Source organism: Hirundo rustica, chromosome 14 (genome assembly GCF_015227805.2).
Source record: "Hirundo rustica isolate bHirRus1 chromosome 14, bHirRus1.pri.v3, whole genome shotgun sequence".
NCBI lineage: Eukaryota > Metazoa > Chordata > Aves > Passeriformes > Hirundinidae > Hirundo > Hirundo rustica.
The window spans coordinates 2,015,920-2,032,733 of NC_053463.1; the positions used below are offsets into that span (position 1 = coordinate 2,015,920).

The window sequence follows — 16,814 nt, forward strand, 5'->3', positions numbered from 1 at the left end:
GTGAAGCAGAGTGTGAAACTCCATCCGTGAGTTTTGAGGGGTTTTTTTTGGAGGTGTGAGCACAGCCTGGCCCCACATGAAGCTGGGCAGATCTGTTGCCGTTCCTCCGCGCTGTTTTCCCTTCCGCCACACAAAGAAAGACCTTGTGCATCCCCAGACTTCCCAGCACTTGTGAAGGTGCTGTTTGGAGATGTTTTGGGGTGCTGGAGAGGGGAGAGTGGGTGACCAGCACTCTCCCGCGCAGTCACGGCCACGGCTCTGGTGGTGGCTGTGTGGATTTCGGCCCCAGCCCTTGCCGGGGCTGTGTGCAGGGGACACATCCCGTGTGACACAGCCCCAGCTGTGCTGCAGGCACCTTCCCGTGGCTGGGGTGAGGGGGAGGAGGTGCCTCAGACCAGCAGCACCCATGGGTGCACGGCTGGGAGTCGTTCCCACGGCTGTGGATGCAGGGCTGCTGCTCCAGGTGTTGGTGCTCTGCTCCCTCCTGCGCTCATCCCGCAGCCTGGCACTGCCAGCCCCATGCCAGAGAGGCTGCTGCTACCAGGAATGACGTGGAAAACGGATTGGGAAAGCAGTGGAGTGGGAAAGGTGACTTGCAGGACTCGGCACCGATGGATTGAACGGGATGGCATCAAACTGACAGGGAGCAGGTTTAGATGGGATTTCGGGAAGGAATCCTTCCCTGGGAGGGTGGGCAGCCCTGGCACAGGGTGTCCAGAGCAGCTGTGGCTGTCCCTGGATCCCTGGCAGTGCCCAAGGCCGGGCTGGAGCAGCCTGGGACAGCGGAAGGTGTCCCTGCCGTGGCAGGGGTGGCACTGGCTGGGATTTAAGGTCCTTCCCACCCAACCCAGCCCAGTCTGGGGTTCTGTGGAACAGGAGAGATCTCCTGCCCTGGGCAGCAGGAGCCTTTTGCTGGTTTTGGGCTCAGCTGTACTCAGCCCAGACCTGGAGGTGTGAAGCTGCCCCGTCCTCAGAGCCCCCAGGTGCCCACGCAGCCCCCTGGCTTTGCTCCCCGTGGTTTTTGGGGTGACACAGAGCCGGCGGTGGCTCAGTCCTGGGGTCCCCACGGGTGCAGGGTGTGTCCTGCCCACCCCACTGCCCCCCGTGCCAGGAGCTGTTCACAGGCACCAGCGTGTGCCTGATGCTCCCTGGGAATCCACAGGAAAAGTCTCCTGCTGCTGACGAGTTGTGTGGCCCCTTTTTTTTTTATTATTTTGCCCCCCCCATCTCCGACCTCAGTTCTTTCTTTTTTTGTCGGCCGCTGTGCAGTGCTTCAAGTTTTCCAGGAGGTTTTTTCACAGCCCAGCCTCTGTGATGCCGTTTCCCGGTGCTGGGGAGGTCGGGATGCCTCTGCTGGTGATGTGCGAAGGGCTCCGGAGCTCCTCACGCCGCTCAGCGCTGCCAGCTCCCGCTGCTGGGAGCGTGGGGCTGCTGTGGCACCCCTGGAGCCCCTCCCCAGGGCCGGCATCCCGCATCTGGGGTCTGAGCTGGCTCCTTGCTAACCCTCCTGTCCTCTGCGCTGCTCTGGGGTTGTTTTTTCAACCCCTGCTTGTTCAGCCAGCCCTTGAGGATGCAGGGAAGGTTCCTCTTGAAGGATCTCAGAGAGACTGAACATCAGGAGCTGCGGCCAGATGTGTCGTTCCCAAACTTTGCTTGGCAGAGGTTTGCCCAAACCAAGCTGATCCCAGTGCTTTGATCTGCAGGGACAATTCCACCGCCCCCAGCCCCGCTGGGACCACGCTGAGCAGCGGATTGGGAACGAGCTCTGTGGCTGTCTTCACCTGCCAGCGTGGAAATCAGACCTTGGAGGTGTAATGAAGGGAGGGAAAATGAATTTATAGTTTTAACGCTGCCTTTGAACGCTCAGGGTTTCACTTGGATGTCATTAAATGAAGTTTAGCCCGGTTACACACAGCCTGGAGCTGTGTCCCTCGTGTCCCCCCGGTGCTCCCCCCCTGGCAGGGACCTGTGTCCCTTTCCCACCTCGCTGGGGGTCACTGGTGGCTCCAGTTTGGGGCAGGACTCTGCTGGCTGGTGCTGGGAGCAGTGCAGGGTCTGTCCCCTCTGCAGCCCCCCTGGGGACACGGGGGCTGTGCCTGTGCCATTCCCTGCTCCCGGGGCTCATCCCTCCTCCAGGGCAGGCTGCTGCTGCTGCTCTCACAAAGAGCCTCTTGTGGCTCGGCCAGACTGGGAAGCCTTTTTGTTGAACTCCTTTTTTTGGGTTTTTTTTCCCCCCCCTTTTCCCTTCGAGCGGTGTGGAAGGCTGGCTCTGGGTGACAGGCCTGTGTGCTGCAGGCAGGGGTTAGGGCAGGTCCTTTGCCGGGCCACAAAGGAGCAGTGTGCTTTTAGGCTGAACCTCTGCCAGTCAAGCAGAGCAAATCCCAGAATCCCGGGATGGCTCAGGCTGGGTGGGAGCACAGAGGGTCCCTGGTGCCACCTCCCTGCTCCAGCAGGGCCATCCCAGAGCACAGGGCACAGCAGTGTGTGCACACACCTCGGCAATATTCCCATCCCTGGGATCTGCCCAGGGCTGGGCACTGCCCAGGGAAGAAGTTCTTCCTTCCCTATGTTCAGGTGGGACTTTCTGAGCATCACCCCCTGCCCATTTCTCTTGTCTCACTCAAAAAATCATCTTGAAAAGAGGGAAAACTCTTCCCCTGCGCTGTGGAGACCAGAGGAGAAGCGAAGCACGGCACACCTTATTGCCTGCTGCCACTTGGCTTGAGGCTGTGGGTCTTTGGCAGCGATTTCTCCAGGCTTTTTTCCAGCTGGGAAGTGACATGTCCTGCCTGCAGGCTGTGACACCTGGGCACCTCTCCTGCAGCAGCCAGACCTGTGGGGTCACCCCGTCTGCAGGGTGTAAAACCCTCTGGCCCTGCACCATCAGCTCCTTTTTGGGCACAGCCCCCTGCCCCCCAGGAATCCTGCTGAGCAGGGACATTCCCCTCTCCCTGGGATCCCTGCGGCGCTCTTCATCGGTCTAATTAGGATATCGCCTTACGAGTTTCCTGTTAATGAAGCAGCTCACTGCCAGCTGTTGGTCCACAGCTGCTTTCCAAAGGATGCCCATCCCTGGGGGTGTTCTCCTGGTTTATTTTTCCTGTTAATGGACAGCTCGGGGTGGGGACGGGGCGTTCTCACACTCTGCCTCGCTCCAGACTCACTGCCCAGACATTCCTGGGTAAGGAAAACAGCTCACTGATAAGATAAGCTGGTGGTGGAGATAAATGTGGCTGGTGTGGGAAGGCTGGGCTGGATCCCCTGCTTGTGTTTCCGTGCCCCAGTCCTGGCTCCGGGGCCTGGGAAGCTGTGATCCCTCTCCCTGCTGCACAGGGCTCAGTGAAAAGTGGGATACAACAGCTTCCCACGCCACAGAAGACACCAAAGTTCCTCCAACTGCATCCACTCCAACCTTTTCCTTTCTTCCTTCTCTGTCACAAATACTTCAAAATAATCTTGGACAAACAATAGATGAATTGTTGCTGGGGTTTTTTTTTCTTTCCCCTTCATTTTTCTCCCTGAGCTGGCTGAGTGCCTTGCTGGGAGCGAGAGTTGGCCCCTGCGTGCTCTGCCATGGTTTGTGTCCGTCTGCATCTCTCCTGCCCTCTGCCCGTGTCCCAGGGTCCTGGATGGGGATGTGTCCTGGGGCTGTGATGGGATTGATGGGATGTGATGGGATTGATGGGATGTGATGGGATGTGATGGGATTGATGGGATTGATAGGATTGATGGGATTGATGGGATTGATGGGATTGATGGGATTGATGGGATTGATGGGATGTGATGGGATTGATGGGATTGATGGGATGTGATGTCCCGTTTGCAGCTCAGACCGGAGCCTTTGCTGCACACAGGGTTTGTGCACACGGGGTTAGTGCCAACCTCCTCCCTGCCTGGCTGGGGTGAGGGATGCTCTACCGTGAGAATTTGGCACTGGGATCTGCAGACCGTCTCCCGGTGCCTGTCCCTGTGTCCCTCCCTCGGGGTTTGCAGGGCTGCTGCACTTTTACCCTTTCCCCATCCCTTTTCCCGAGCCGCTTTCCTCGGCTTTCCTCGGCACGAGCAGGGTGACAGCGGTGCTGTGTCCCCATCCTGCAAAGCCAGCAGGAGCAGGGAGGGCGCAGGGAGCCTCAGAACCTGGAGCTCTGCCAGCTGGCTCTGCCTTGTCTCTGGTGGCATCCCTTGGGTCTGGAGCCGGTCTTTGCCACTCTCTGGTGCGTGTGGGGTGCTCTGGAGGAACCCTCAGCCCCAGGCTGGGTTTCTGTGGCCCTGTTCCTCCTGGATCTGTTATCCCAAGCTGCCTCCCGTGCTTACAGCCAGCTCTGGGCTTGTTTTCCTTGGAGTGAGGATTCCAGCAGTTGGTGTTTGCTGCTGCCTCCTCCAGAGCTGTGCGATGTGGCAGCCAGGCTGGGCGGGATCCGCGGCATCAACCCCCCTGCCCTCTCCTTCCCCACCTTCTCCTCTTCCTGTGAATGCCTGAGGGTGCTCCAGGCGCTCTGCAGCCTCCTTCCAGTGAGAAAAAAGAGCAGTTTGTTCCTCCCCGGCTGGATGGTGCCAGCCCAGGCGGGTCTGGTGGCGCTGGGCTGGGGCACAGAAGGGTCCCCACGCTGGGCAGCAGCTTTGCAGTGCGGCAGGAGGAGCTGGGGATGGGCTGGGCTGGAGTTCTGGATGGATTTGGTGGGATCACATGGCTGGGAAGGGATCTGGCCAGAGGCACAGCTCGGGCAGTGCTGGTGGGAGAGCACAGCCTCTGCCCTTCGTGCCTTGGAGGCTCACGGAGCTCTGGGAGAGAGGGATCCTCAGCTGGGGCTGCCCCGAGGCAGGGAAAGCTTCCAGTGCCCCCAGGATGACTTCCAGTGCCCCCAGAGCAGCTTCCAGTGCCCCCAGTGCTGCTCCCGGTGCCTCCAGGACAGCTTCCAGTGCCCCCAGTGCCGTTCCCAGTGCCCCCAGGGCTGTTCCCAGTGCCTCCAGGACAGCTTCCAGTGCCCCCGGGGCTGTTCCCAGTGCCTCCAAGACAGCTTCCAGTGCCCCCAGGGCTGTTCCCAGTGCCCCAGTGCTGCTCCCAGTGCCCCCAGTGCCGTTCCCAGTGCCTCCAGAGCTGCATTGTTTAACCACAATCAGATGGGCAGCGTTTGTGCCTTGCTTTCCTCACCCTTCTCCAGCCCCAAGCTTTCCCGAGCTCTTCCCTGCAGGAATGTGACAGGGATGTGCTGGCAGCCTGGATTCTCAGGGATCCAGGGAGGGGATCTTGGCCTGCCTGGGGCAGCCGAGTCCCCCCTGGGGCTGCTGTAATGACACCACAGCCCCTGGCTGGTGCCAGCTCTGGGGACGTTCTCCTGTTTGGAGAAGCAGCTGTGAGCACAGCCCGGTTGTGCTCGGTGCCACCCTGGCTCTGACTCCTCGTGTTTCCACTCTGAGAGCTCTTTCTGCTTTTCCTGTGGTCTTTGGGAGTCCTGGGGGGAGTTTTTAATTTCTTCCCAAAACGCAGGGGTAAACACCTCCTCCCGTCTGTCCCCTCTGCACCAAACCTCAGCAATTCATCCCAGAGCTTGAGATCCAAGGGAAGAAAGTGCAACCGCTGCATGTGCAGGGCTGCAGAGGGCTGAGGACACGGAGGTGGGCAGGTTGTCTGCAGCGCTTCCAGAAATGCCGAATTATTTATGCAGAGAGCTCCAACAGAGACAGCCGGACCCATTTCAATACCCTGGGGACCAGGGAGCTGCAGAAATCCTGGGAGACGCTTCAGATCCGTGCCCTAGGGAAAGCAAAGGAGAGTTTGCACCTCCCTCCTGTGCCCCCCGAAGCAGGGAGCGCTTGGATGTCTTCTGTCTGGTGTCCTGCCGGTGAATCCCTGGCTCTCCTCACCTCTTGCATTTCCCTTTCCAGATGCAGATGCTGGACAAGTTCCCGATGGAAGGAGGCCAGAAGGACCCCAAGCAAAGGATCATCCCCTTTCTGCCAGGTAGGACCGGGGTTCCAGCAAAATCCCTGCTGCTTTTGGCACGGCAGGAGCTTTTCCCCAGGCTGGGTGGGAGCACAGAGGTATTTCAGCTGTCACCTGCTGAACCATCTGAGCAGCAACCGGTTCTTGGGCTGCAGCGTGTCCTTTAAAACCCCTGGAATTGTCAGCACTGTGCCCAGCGAGTTCCAAACCCCTCCGGATTTCTCTGTCCCTCCAGAACTCTGGAGTGGAAGGGCGAGAACCAGCACGGGGCTGAGGGTGGTGCGAGGCTGCTTCCCGTGCCCCGGGCAGCTCCAGGGCACATCCAGAGAGAAGGAAAGAACAATGGGATGAATCGGAGCTGATTGGCAGCCTCCATTTCCTCCCGTGGTGTTCCGGAATCGCTGCTCCAAGGCAGGAATTCTGTGTGTCCAGCACCAGTGGTTTAATGCCCAAAGAACAGATGTGATAACCCGTGGCACTTTGTGCTGTGGGGGGAAAAAAGAGCCTTAATATGCCTTGGGAAAAAAAAAAAAAAAATCAGGCTGCAGGGAGTGTCTTTGACCACAGAGTTGTCTTTACCCCCAGCCCCGAGTAGCTAATGAGGATATTTAGGAATGTCACGGCACCATAATCACTTCCAGTGGCTGTCAGGTCTGTTTAGTGCAGCCCTTTGTGCTGTGCTCTGCCTCCTGGCTCTTCCAGAAACATAAAGGCCTTTGTGGGCTTTGCTGTTCTCTGAGTGATGTGCAAAAAAAAAAAAAAAAGAAAAAAAAATCGTTTCCACCCCTTTCCGAGCGAGAGAATCTGGTCTGGGTTTGTGATGCTGGCTTGTCCTGGCATTGTAACATCAGCAAAAGCAAAGCTCACCCGATGTTACCGCAGAGAAGCCGTCGCTGCACAAGTGCTCCTGCCAGCAGGGAGAGATGGAAGCCAAACTGGCAAAGGGCATCACTTGGAAAAACTGGATTTGTGCTTTGGCCGTGCTGCACTTGCAGAAAATTCCCACCAAAAGGCTGCTATTTTTGGAAGGGAAGCCTGGTCAGAGCTCTGCTGCTCGCGCTCACCAACATTTGTTTCTCCTTGGTGTTGAAATATTTTCCCTTCGCTCAGAGAGATGTCACTGGGATTTCCACTGTGGGGAAAAGGGGGTGGAAATTGCTGGAAAATGAAGGCTGGGCCAGCTTCAGGAGTGCTGTGCTTCGGGGAAGTTGTGTTCCTGGGGGTGGGAATCGTGGTGCCTTTGCCCTGCAGCCTCCTGGAGCAGGTCCGTGAGCCAGAACCTCCCTGGTGAGAGCGTGGGCAGAGCTCTGCTTCTGAAAGAGGATTTCACTTGGGGGTAAGGGGAGAGGATTTCACCTGGCTCTTTTAATATTGGCTGTACTGGAGCCTGGCTCCTTTCTGGAGCAGTTCTTTGCCCTCTAATTTTGGGTTGACACCAAGTTTAGTCTCAGCTGAAGCCCAGCTTTGTCTCTCTCAGCCCCGGGGTGCCATCCAGGTGAGCTCAACCAAGCAGCCCGGGGCTGTATTCCTGCAAAAACCCGGTTCTGTCTCCCTCGACTTGCTGGGGTTTTGATTGTGTTCAGCTTCTGGGAACACTGGAGTTCGTTCCCAATCCCGTTTCGAGCATCTGCATCTCATTACCAGGGGAGATTTGGCTGCAGTGGTTTCCTGCCAGTCCTCTGCTTTCTGGGAAGGCCCTTGCGGAGCAGCACCAGGCAGCTCTCAGAAATGCCTCCTGCAGCTCTGCCTTTAGCAAACCCCGAAGTGTCCCGAGCTCAGGGCCACCACCGCGGCCTGGCAAGGTCTGTCTGTCAGGCTGGCTCCCGGGAATGGGACAGAGTTCCAGGATTGCCCCACCTTACACCCCCCTGCCCGAGGAGCTCTGCTGGCTTTGCGCTGCCTTGTTTCGTGAGCGCCGCCTTGGAGGGTTCCACCTCTTACGGGAAATTTCTGGAGACGTTGGGGCTCTTGCAGCAGGTCTTTGATGCTGTCAGAAGGAGCTGTGAGCCCTCAGCTCTTGTGGACTCGCAGAGCCGGCTCCTCTGTCGCTCTTGGACACGAAAGAAAGACGAGAGACTCCAAATATTTCAGAAGGAAAAGATTGTAGAAAAAGCTTTATTGTCTAATTCTTACCACCTTTATAAGGTGTTCTGATCTAGACTGGACATGATTGGTGACTAGGAACAACACCTCTCTGATCCCGTTGGTGAAACTGGAGATACAGCGAAACACCACCTGGAAAAAGATGGTTTTGGGGAAGGAGAGTTGTTTTGCCAAGATTGTTTTGAGAGAGGCTTTCTCGAGAACTTTTCCCTTGGGAAGCAGTCAGCACTGCTAGCAGGCTAAAATCCCTTCAGACTCAGAAATGTCAGGTGCACACTCCTCCAAAGCAGAGCAGCTGCACTTGAGCTCTGGGGCCGGGGTTTGTCCCTCTCTGGGTGTTGTCACCACGCTCATCCCACACCAGAGCTTCGGATTTTCCTGGCAGCGCTCCTGCTCTGCGCCTGAAGAGCTCTGCTGCCACGGAGGGGAGTTTGAGGAGCTCTTTGAGCTCTCTTAGCCGGCCTGGAGCCCCTGGCAGAGCTTTTGGGGGCTCCGGGGCAGCTCCTGGAGCAGCTGTGGCAGCACCCAGCCCGTGCCCGGCGCCAGCTGTGCCCCTGGCACGGCTCTGGAGCGGCTGGAGAGGAGCGGAGCCCTGCTGGTGCCCAGCTGGAACATCCACCCCGGGGTTCCACCCTGGCTGGCCGGCGTGGAGACCCCAGGAAAGAAGGAGCTGAGCAAACAGATGAGCTCAGCCGGGGAGGGCTGTGCCAGATCCTTCAGGAAACGGCTTCTAGAAGGAACGTGGAGCTTTCCAAGCTCCGTGCAGCCCCAGTGGCCTGGAGCAGATCCTGGCCACTTTCCCTGCCTCGCTGGAAACGTGAGCCTCGGCGAGGAGGGGTTGCCTGAGGCTGAGCTCACTTTGGCTGTAAAATTGCTTTTTAGGAAGATTTAGCTGCGGACAGGAGTGAAGTCCCAAGGAGGGAGCAGGAGAAAGAAAGGGGGGTTTGGGGAGGGCGTTTTTAAAAGCAGAATTTGGCCTCCTTTCTGCTCCCTTCCCAGCCCACCAGCCTCCTGGGAGTGGGCATCAGTGCCACCCACAAACTCGGGGTTTTTCTCCCACAACAGCTGTGAAGGGTGTTTTAGCTCCCCACAAAACCTCTGTGGAGGCAGTGGGGGAAAACTCATCCATTTTCCAGCTCCGGCACCTGATTTGCTCAGTCCTGTTACATCTTCCTCTGAGCTGGAGATGGGGCAAGGGCCCTGACTGTTATTTTCTGCTCTGATCAGATGGGATCTGTGCTGTAGCAGGTTGGGAGGGCAGTCCCAGGCCGTCCTGAACCCCCACACAGAGCAGACGCCAAGTGCAGGGCTCCTGGAAACACCGTCTCCCATGGCTGATCCCCCATCCCAGGAATTAGCTGGCTGCTCCAGGGGCTGGGATTAATTACGTGTACATTCAGGGCTGCCTTTTTTTCTGAAGCGAGTTTGGAACCCGTGCCAGGGAAAATCTGGATGTGATTTGAAAGGTGCAGAGAAGTGAATTCTTTCCGAGGCTGTGGGGCAGAGTGGGGGGAGTCCTTCAGGGTCCAGCAGGAGGCACAGCTGCTTTTCCACTCTTGGAATACCTGGGGGATGTGTTTGGGGTTCTCAGCGTGCTGGAGATCCAGCCTTTGGCTCCACATTTTGCTGCTTGAGGACCCTCTGTCTGTTTGGGGTTTTTTTTCGGGGGTTTGTTTTTTTTCCCAGCTCTTTGCTCCCAGTACAGCTCCAGCTCTGCCTGGAGAATTCCCACAGGAGGGAACACTTTGCAGAGCCCTGTTTCCCTGTTTCTGTTTGTTTGGAGAGACTAACCCCTCCTGTGGCCTGCCTGCTCTGTCTCACACTGCTGGAGACCCAAAATTCCTCACCAGCCCTTTCCCCAAGGTTTCCTGACACTTTTTGGGCCCAATGAAGGATTGAGGCAGCTGGGGCCAGGCTGCATTTTTCTCTTTGGGAGCTGCTCCATCAATTTTTTTGCTCTGGATCAATCAGATAAATCAGCCTTGATTACCCACAGAGGAGTTTGGTTCTTCCACTCGTGGGAGAACAGATCCTTTCTGGCACCAGAGGAATTTTCATGGCCAGACAGAACACCTTCAGTAGAGCTTCTCTTTTCCTTTGTAGGGATTATCAGGTTTTTAAAGTCCAGAAAAAGCAGGCAGCACGTCCTGGAGCGTGGGTGCTTGCTCAGCCAGGGCAGCCATTGTGTTTCAGTGCCTTATCTCAGCCGTCTTTTCTCCAAAATCAACTTGTTTGACACATTCCTGGGTGATAAATGTTCAGTCCTCTCTCGGCTTCGTTTGTGTAAAGGACGGTGTATTTTAGCCCGCTTCCTGCTGCTGGGAATTCCTGGTGCCAGCAGGGATGGAGCCTCGCTGCTCCCATTGCTCATGCATAACGTTATCTATGTAAATAAGAAAATCTAATTATTTCTGAGTCCTGGGATTGTGAGGAGGGAGAGGAGCTGGGCAAATGGAGCCTGCAGCAGCACTGACCTTTGCAGCTGATGGAAAAACCCCGTTCTCAGCAGAGCTGCCTCCCTTCACCGGTCATGTCCTTGGTGTTCCTCATCCTGAGGCAGGAGCGGGGCTGGGAGGGGAAAAATGAGTTTAGAATCGTGGAGCCATGGGATGGTTTGGGTTGGAAGGGACCTTAAAGGTCACCTCATCCCACCCCTGCCGTGGGCAGGGCACCTTCCACCACCCCAGGGTGCTCCAAGCCCCAGTGTCCAGCCTGGCCTTGGACAATTCCAGAACCTGGCTGAGGATCCTGACGAGTTCTGGAAGCGGCCAAAAAAGCATCAGGGAGGGAGTGCTGGGAATGGGATCCGTCCCCTGGAGCTGCAGCGTTGTTCGTGTGCCCCCTGCACCCCTCAGTCTCCCGTGTTCCCCCCGTGTTTCGCTGTCTCTGGCCGTGGGAAAAGCCCCACTGGGCAGCTCTGCCCTTCCCAGGTTTAGGGCTGGGCCAAGGAAAACGTGCCCAGGGAAAAGCTGCGTCTCCCTGAGCCTGCAGCTGCCCACCTTTCCCTTCCAGGGGGGAAGTGGTGTCCTGCTCTCTCCTGCCTCTCAAAGTCGAGGGTTTCTATTGCTGGATTTGGCAGCGCTGAAGGGGCTGCAATTATGTTAATTAGGCATTTTGACTAAAGTCAGCTTTTCGTTCGAAAATAAACTTCCCTGTTGAAAAATACCAGCTCTAGAGCAAACGGAGGGAGGAGCTGGATTTCCTGCTGCTTCATATGCTCCGTGCCTGGGGTAATTTAAGATCGCTTGTGATGAATTTTATTCCCCCAAACTGTATTCTTTTCGTTATTACTCACTAGCATATGTTTGTTAAACATTTCAATATCCCCACACCCAGAGGTTATTATTTCAGCCGTTTATAACCTACCCACCCATCAGCCATTTCATTTTGGCAGCCCTGGAACCAAAACAGCCACTCCTCACCGGTGCCAATGTACTGGTGTGATCCATTCATCTTTTTAGCAGTCACCATTCAAAGGGAATCCTTGGCAGCGAACACGCTGGGGTTGCTGATGCAAAGGGAAAACTTTGATCATTTTCTTGTCAGGTGGAAAATAATTGCTCAGGGCAAGGAATGGAGCTCCGGCCTGGGTGCTGTTCCCAGTCTTCCCAGACAAATTCCCTGCTCCCAGGCTATTCACCCTCAAAAAGGATGACTAGAGGGGGATTTTGTCCTCACTCTGTCACAAAGGCTGCCAGATATGGCGTTGGAAAAAAAAGATCAGTCAGTCTCCTAATCTGAAAGTTTCATAATCTAAAAACCCAGCTCTACAGAGACGGGGCAACCGAGAGGCGTTTTAAAGATTTTATTCCATTATCAATCTCGTAGAAGGGTGAGACACAGGAGATGTAAAACTGAGCGCCATTCTGTCAGAAGCCAAAATATTTCTTTGTTGTAATCCCTTGTAAATGCTTCAGCCTATCAGCTTTTGCCACACAATGCTGCTAACACTTCTAACACCAATCACGGATTATTTTACCCCCCGTGGTCTTGCCACAATGCATCTTTCACAGTTCTATTTCTCCTAAATATCTGGGTTTTTTGCAGGGCCATCATTTGAAACTTGTTCCCAGTCCCATTTCTCTCTCAGCAATGTCTGTCCTGTCCCATGGCCTTTCTCAGGCAGCACACTCAGATAAATTCAGAGTTTGCACACAGATGTACAAAACCGTGTGAGCTCCCAGCCGGGCTCTGAGAATCCTCACAAACCCATTTCTCCCAGTTTGGCCCTTCTTGGCCTGCTTTGAGAAGGGATGCACTGCAGAGCAGAGCATTTCCCACCACCAGTGTCCCAGCCCTGCTGCCAAATGAGGATGAGGAGCAGTCCTGGGCTGAGCTGGCCTCAGCCCATCCCTCTCACTGCAGGGCAAGGATGGAGCTGGCTCTGAGGGGATTCGCTGCGTGCTCCTGTTTCAGAGCTTTAACTGAGCCTGGTGGGAGATTTGGCTCCTCCAGAAGGTTCTTGCTCGTGCTCTCTGCAAGCTGAAGCTTGGCTCTAATTCATCTCTGCTTCAGAAATGCATTGGCAGCTTGCTCAAGTCACCCGTGATCCAGCTCCTGGCCAAGTCACGGAGAAGCACAGAGGGTTGACCCAGCCCTGGGTTTAAAACTGGGATAAATCACCCAGCCCTGGATTTAAAATTCCGATCAATGACTCAGCCCTGGATTTTGAATTGTCATAATCATGTGACCATTTTCCTGTGCCCTGTTCTTAGTAGCATCCAGCCCCTGGATTCAGGAATTGCAGGGCTCCTGAGAAGACCCACAGCAGGGACAAAGCCGTGCTGTGACTCTCCAAGTGCCTTTTCCCTGCTCTCGTGTGGTTTGCAAGGAGTGAGGGGAGTTTGGGTTGCCTCTTGGTGACCCCTTTGATAAATGAGGGGATTATTTCTCTCCTTGGGTTCAAGGATGGGATTGGAAACCCAAGCAGGCACAAGAAAAAAAAAGACATTCCTGTGGCATTGGAGATGCCAGGAGGAACTTCATCACCACCCACCCACCCAAACCACGGTTTTCCAGGTGATTGTGTTGCAGAGCAGTGTCAGTTCCTGGAGCTTTGGGAAGTGGTCTGGAATCCTGCCACGCACCAACCCTTTTGATCACGTATCTGTTTCGCTGTCTGCTAATGGCTTTTGTCTCGTTTAAAGCCGGAGAGGCTGTTCTCTGAGAGAGCAGCTTGAAGCATTTAGGACTCATTAGGCTTCAAAGGAAGGAGGCCTGTACCACAAGCCAGAGGGGAGGAAACGGAGTGGCAAGAGGATCCCATTAATGGAGAGCAAAAATAAACCCCAGACAGGAAGGAAAATTCTATAGGTCTGACTCAGAGCTGCAGTCCCGACACCGTGGCTTCCAGGACCTGGAGCTGCACAGGGAAAAACCCTCTGGCTTGGCTGCTGCCCACGCTAGACCTGGACACCCCGGACAATGGGATGAGGGATGTCCTGCCAGCGTTTTCCAGGGATTTTGTCCACCCCAGAGAACAGAGAGGTGTCAGGCACGTGCTTTGGTGGGGGCTGCTCCTCATCGTTGCCGCGCTGGTGAGAGACCAAGGGGATGCAGTTTGCTGGGAGCTGTTTCCTCTCTCCTGGAATGGCTTTGCCACTTGGACAGTGCCTGATTCTGATGAGATATTTAACCTGTGTGAGGAAATGGGTGCTTTTTTGGGGTGTGGTGCTTTTGGCAAGGAGGGGGTGTGCAGGGAGAAGGTCCTGACAGAGTGATTCCAAAGAGTGTTGTGCTGAGCTGCTGGAGGGCCATATTTACAGGAAAATGGACACGTACTAAATGAACCAGCCTAACCTTCTGCAACTAAAGAACGAGGTCGTCTTTGTGAATTAAAAGGCTGATGTTGCAAGAAGGAAGAATCAGAAAAGTTGCTGACAGAGGCAGGGGTGTCAACCCGAGTAAAATGACGCTTGCAGTATGTCTTAGATTGGAAAGACAGGTGTCTGCCAGGGAAAAGCGGGAGCTTCCCTTGGAATGGAGAATGTAAACCCCCTTCCTCTGTTACTATAATTTTGAAATTAAGGGGCTCTCAGGCAAAGATATGGCAATAGGAATAACAATGCTTTACTGGGGATATTAAAAATGTAGTAGGACAAAAAAAGCAAACGAACAAAAAAGAAAACACTGACAGTCAGAACAGGACCTGACCCCTGTTGGTCGGGTGTTGGGAGCAGTGCAGTCCAGTCCTCTGCAGTGCCAGGTGTGGTTCTGGTGGAGCAGAGATGATCCTGTAGAAGGTCCTGTGGTGCTGAGATGGCTCCGTGTCCCCTCTGGCAATCCAGTGCACACAGGCTGTGCTGCTGCTCCCAATCCCAGGTTTGATCCAGGCTCCTCCCCTGGGTGCAGCATCTCCCTGTGGATGATGGAATTGTCTCAGCCCTGCAGTGAGCCTGGATGGCCCAGGAGTAGCAGAGATCCCTGCAGGGAGGATGGGCCTGGAAGGGATAAAGAACACTGCCCCAGCTGGTTTAACAGCTGCACCATGAACAGAAGGCACCTGCCCCCTCACCCCGGGAGCCATGAGAAATAAGTCATAGAAAGAGATAAAGAAAAAAAAAATAACCACCTCCCCAACCAGTTTCAAGAGGTGGGAATAGAATATATCATGCATTGAACCCAAGACACAGTATCAACGAGTTAGATTAAGGAAAAGATCCGTGCTTACCTCGTGGACAAGGCAGAGCCACCAATCAAGGGATGCGTGGGCAAAGCCACGCTCCCAGTCAAATAATGCGTGATGCCGGAAACCGAGATAAGAAGTAAATACAAACAATGTTTAGAAGCACAATGAACGGTTTTTGCTAGATTCACATTGAATCGTGCAGAGCCCTTTGCCTTCTCTCCTCAACCTGCCCTTGTCTCCCCTCCTCTGGTGTTTCAGGGAAGATCCTCTTCCGCCGGAGCCACATCCGCGACGTCGCGGTCAAGCGCCTGATCCCCATTGACGAGTACTGCAAGGTAAGGGGGGCTTCGAGCACCCGCCAGGGACCATCCCAGCCTGATCCAGCTCAGTCCTGACGTTCTGGCAGCACCCCGCCGTGTGCCAGTGCCGAGAGCACGGGGAGGGTGGGTTAGTTTTTGTTAAAACCTGCCCGTGGTTTGGCTTTTCTCTCCTGGTGATTCATGGCAGGGGCAGAGGTGCCCGGCCCCACTGCAGTTTGCACCCCGCTGCTGGGCTTTGCATTCCTCCTCCAGCTGCAAGGCAGAACCAGCTCTGGAAGGGCTGGAACGGACCTGGCTGTGTCCCTCACCACAGGTTTGGAGTGAAATGGCTGCGTGCCCAACCCGGTTTGAAGGACTCAGCTCCTCAGGGAGGCTTTCCTTTCCCATCTATTGGGAAAAAGCCTCCTGTTTTATGTAGCAGACGTCACTTGAGGCTGTAGGATGGTGGGGAGGTTCCAAACTGGGATGCAAACTCCGGTTACTGGTTACAAAAAACAGGGTGAGATGACCTGTACCTCAAAAAGTTATTGGAACAGTGAGAAGGCTGAGACAATTTGCTCCATACTCTCGAAGGATATAAAACAAGGTTGAAGTGTAAGGGAAATTATGATTTTAGGGCAGATTTTTTTTGGCAGGGGAAACAAAATACTGAAGTCCACGACAAATTATTTTCTCACCAATCACGTGTGTCACATCTCGTCATGTCAAAGATGTGCATTAGTATTTGCAGCAGCCATGGTAGGACTGGTGCCTCCAAAATCCAGTCTGAAAGCTGTTGGAAATATAAGCAAAGACTGTAAAACCCACGGGAGAAGGTGGGGAAATGGTAAAATATCCATCCCATCCCTTAGGTGAGGGAGGTGTGGCAGTGCCTCGGCGTGGTGGGGGAGGCTGTGGGGTTTGGGCCTCAGCCAGGCCCTTGGCAGGGACGCCGTGCCTGGAATAACAACTCCAGGGGTGGAGATGAGCTGGGAAATGCATCCTGACAGCACTGCAGAGGGGCTGCAGATGAGAATCACTGCGGGCCAGGACAGCAGATGAGGGCAGCGTGATGGAGATGTGGTGCAAGGTGCTCCCTGAGCTGTCGTGGGGGAGGCTGGTGGTGCTTGGCCCCTTGTCTCCCGAGCCACTGAACTGTGTCAGCTACACCGACAGGCGCGGCCGTAAATTCAATTTTGGGGAAGAAAACCTTCCCTCAGTGATAGAATGCTGCAGCTGCCTCTTCCAGAGCGATGCCATTAGTGGCATAAAATATAATGAACCCATTTGACTTAACAACTGGAACGTAATGGCTGATGTTGTATGACCCACTTAGGGAGCTGTGCTCTCCTCCTCCCGTTAATGCATCACCCAGGGAGTCCGAGCTCGCCCTGCCTGGCCTTGAGCTGCTGCTGCTGCTTGCCCGGAAAGCAGCTGAGCTGAGGTGGGTGTGGGACTGAGCAGGGGCTGCAGAGATGTGAGAGGAGCAAGGAGCTAGCGGGAGAAAGCTGTGTAAGGAAGTTTCTGCTTTATTTCCTCTCCTCTGTGGGAAGCTGGGCGTCTTTGCTCTCTGGGAGAGCCCTGCAGAGAGGATGGGTGAGATTTGGGGTGGAAGCAGGGAAGAGGAGCAAGGGGAGGAGCCGCTGCTTTCACAGGGCAATGTTCCTGCTGAAGGGCTCTTTTCCAGCTCCTGTCGTACTGAAAAACGTGGCAATTTAAGATAAAGTGCAGGAAAAGCAGTGAAGGAATCAGAGCAACTGGTAAGAGCAATGAGTTGCTAAATGAGAATTCAAAGAGCCACGGGATTGGCAAGGAGAGGGAGCAGAGGCCTGAAACGCCT

At 55.1% G+C, this 16,814-nt stretch overlaps 1 protein-coding gene across 2 annotated transcripts in view; it reads left to right on the forward strand.

Annotated features, from left to right (window-relative positions):
* SH3PXD2B (SH3 and PX domains 2B) overlaps positions 1-16,814 on the forward strand; it is a 65,819-nt gene that overhangs the window by 20,155 nt on the left and 28,850 nt on the right. For both annotated transcript variants that reach the window (XM_040078587.2, XM_040078588.2), the window contains exons 3-4: positions 5,887-5,962; positions 14,934-15,010. In XM_040078587.2, the coding sequence (XP_039934521.1) occupies positions 5,887-5,962; positions 14,934-15,010 (153 nt within the window). The remainder of the gene's footprint in view (positions 1-5,886; positions 5,963-14,933; positions 15,011-16,814) is intronic.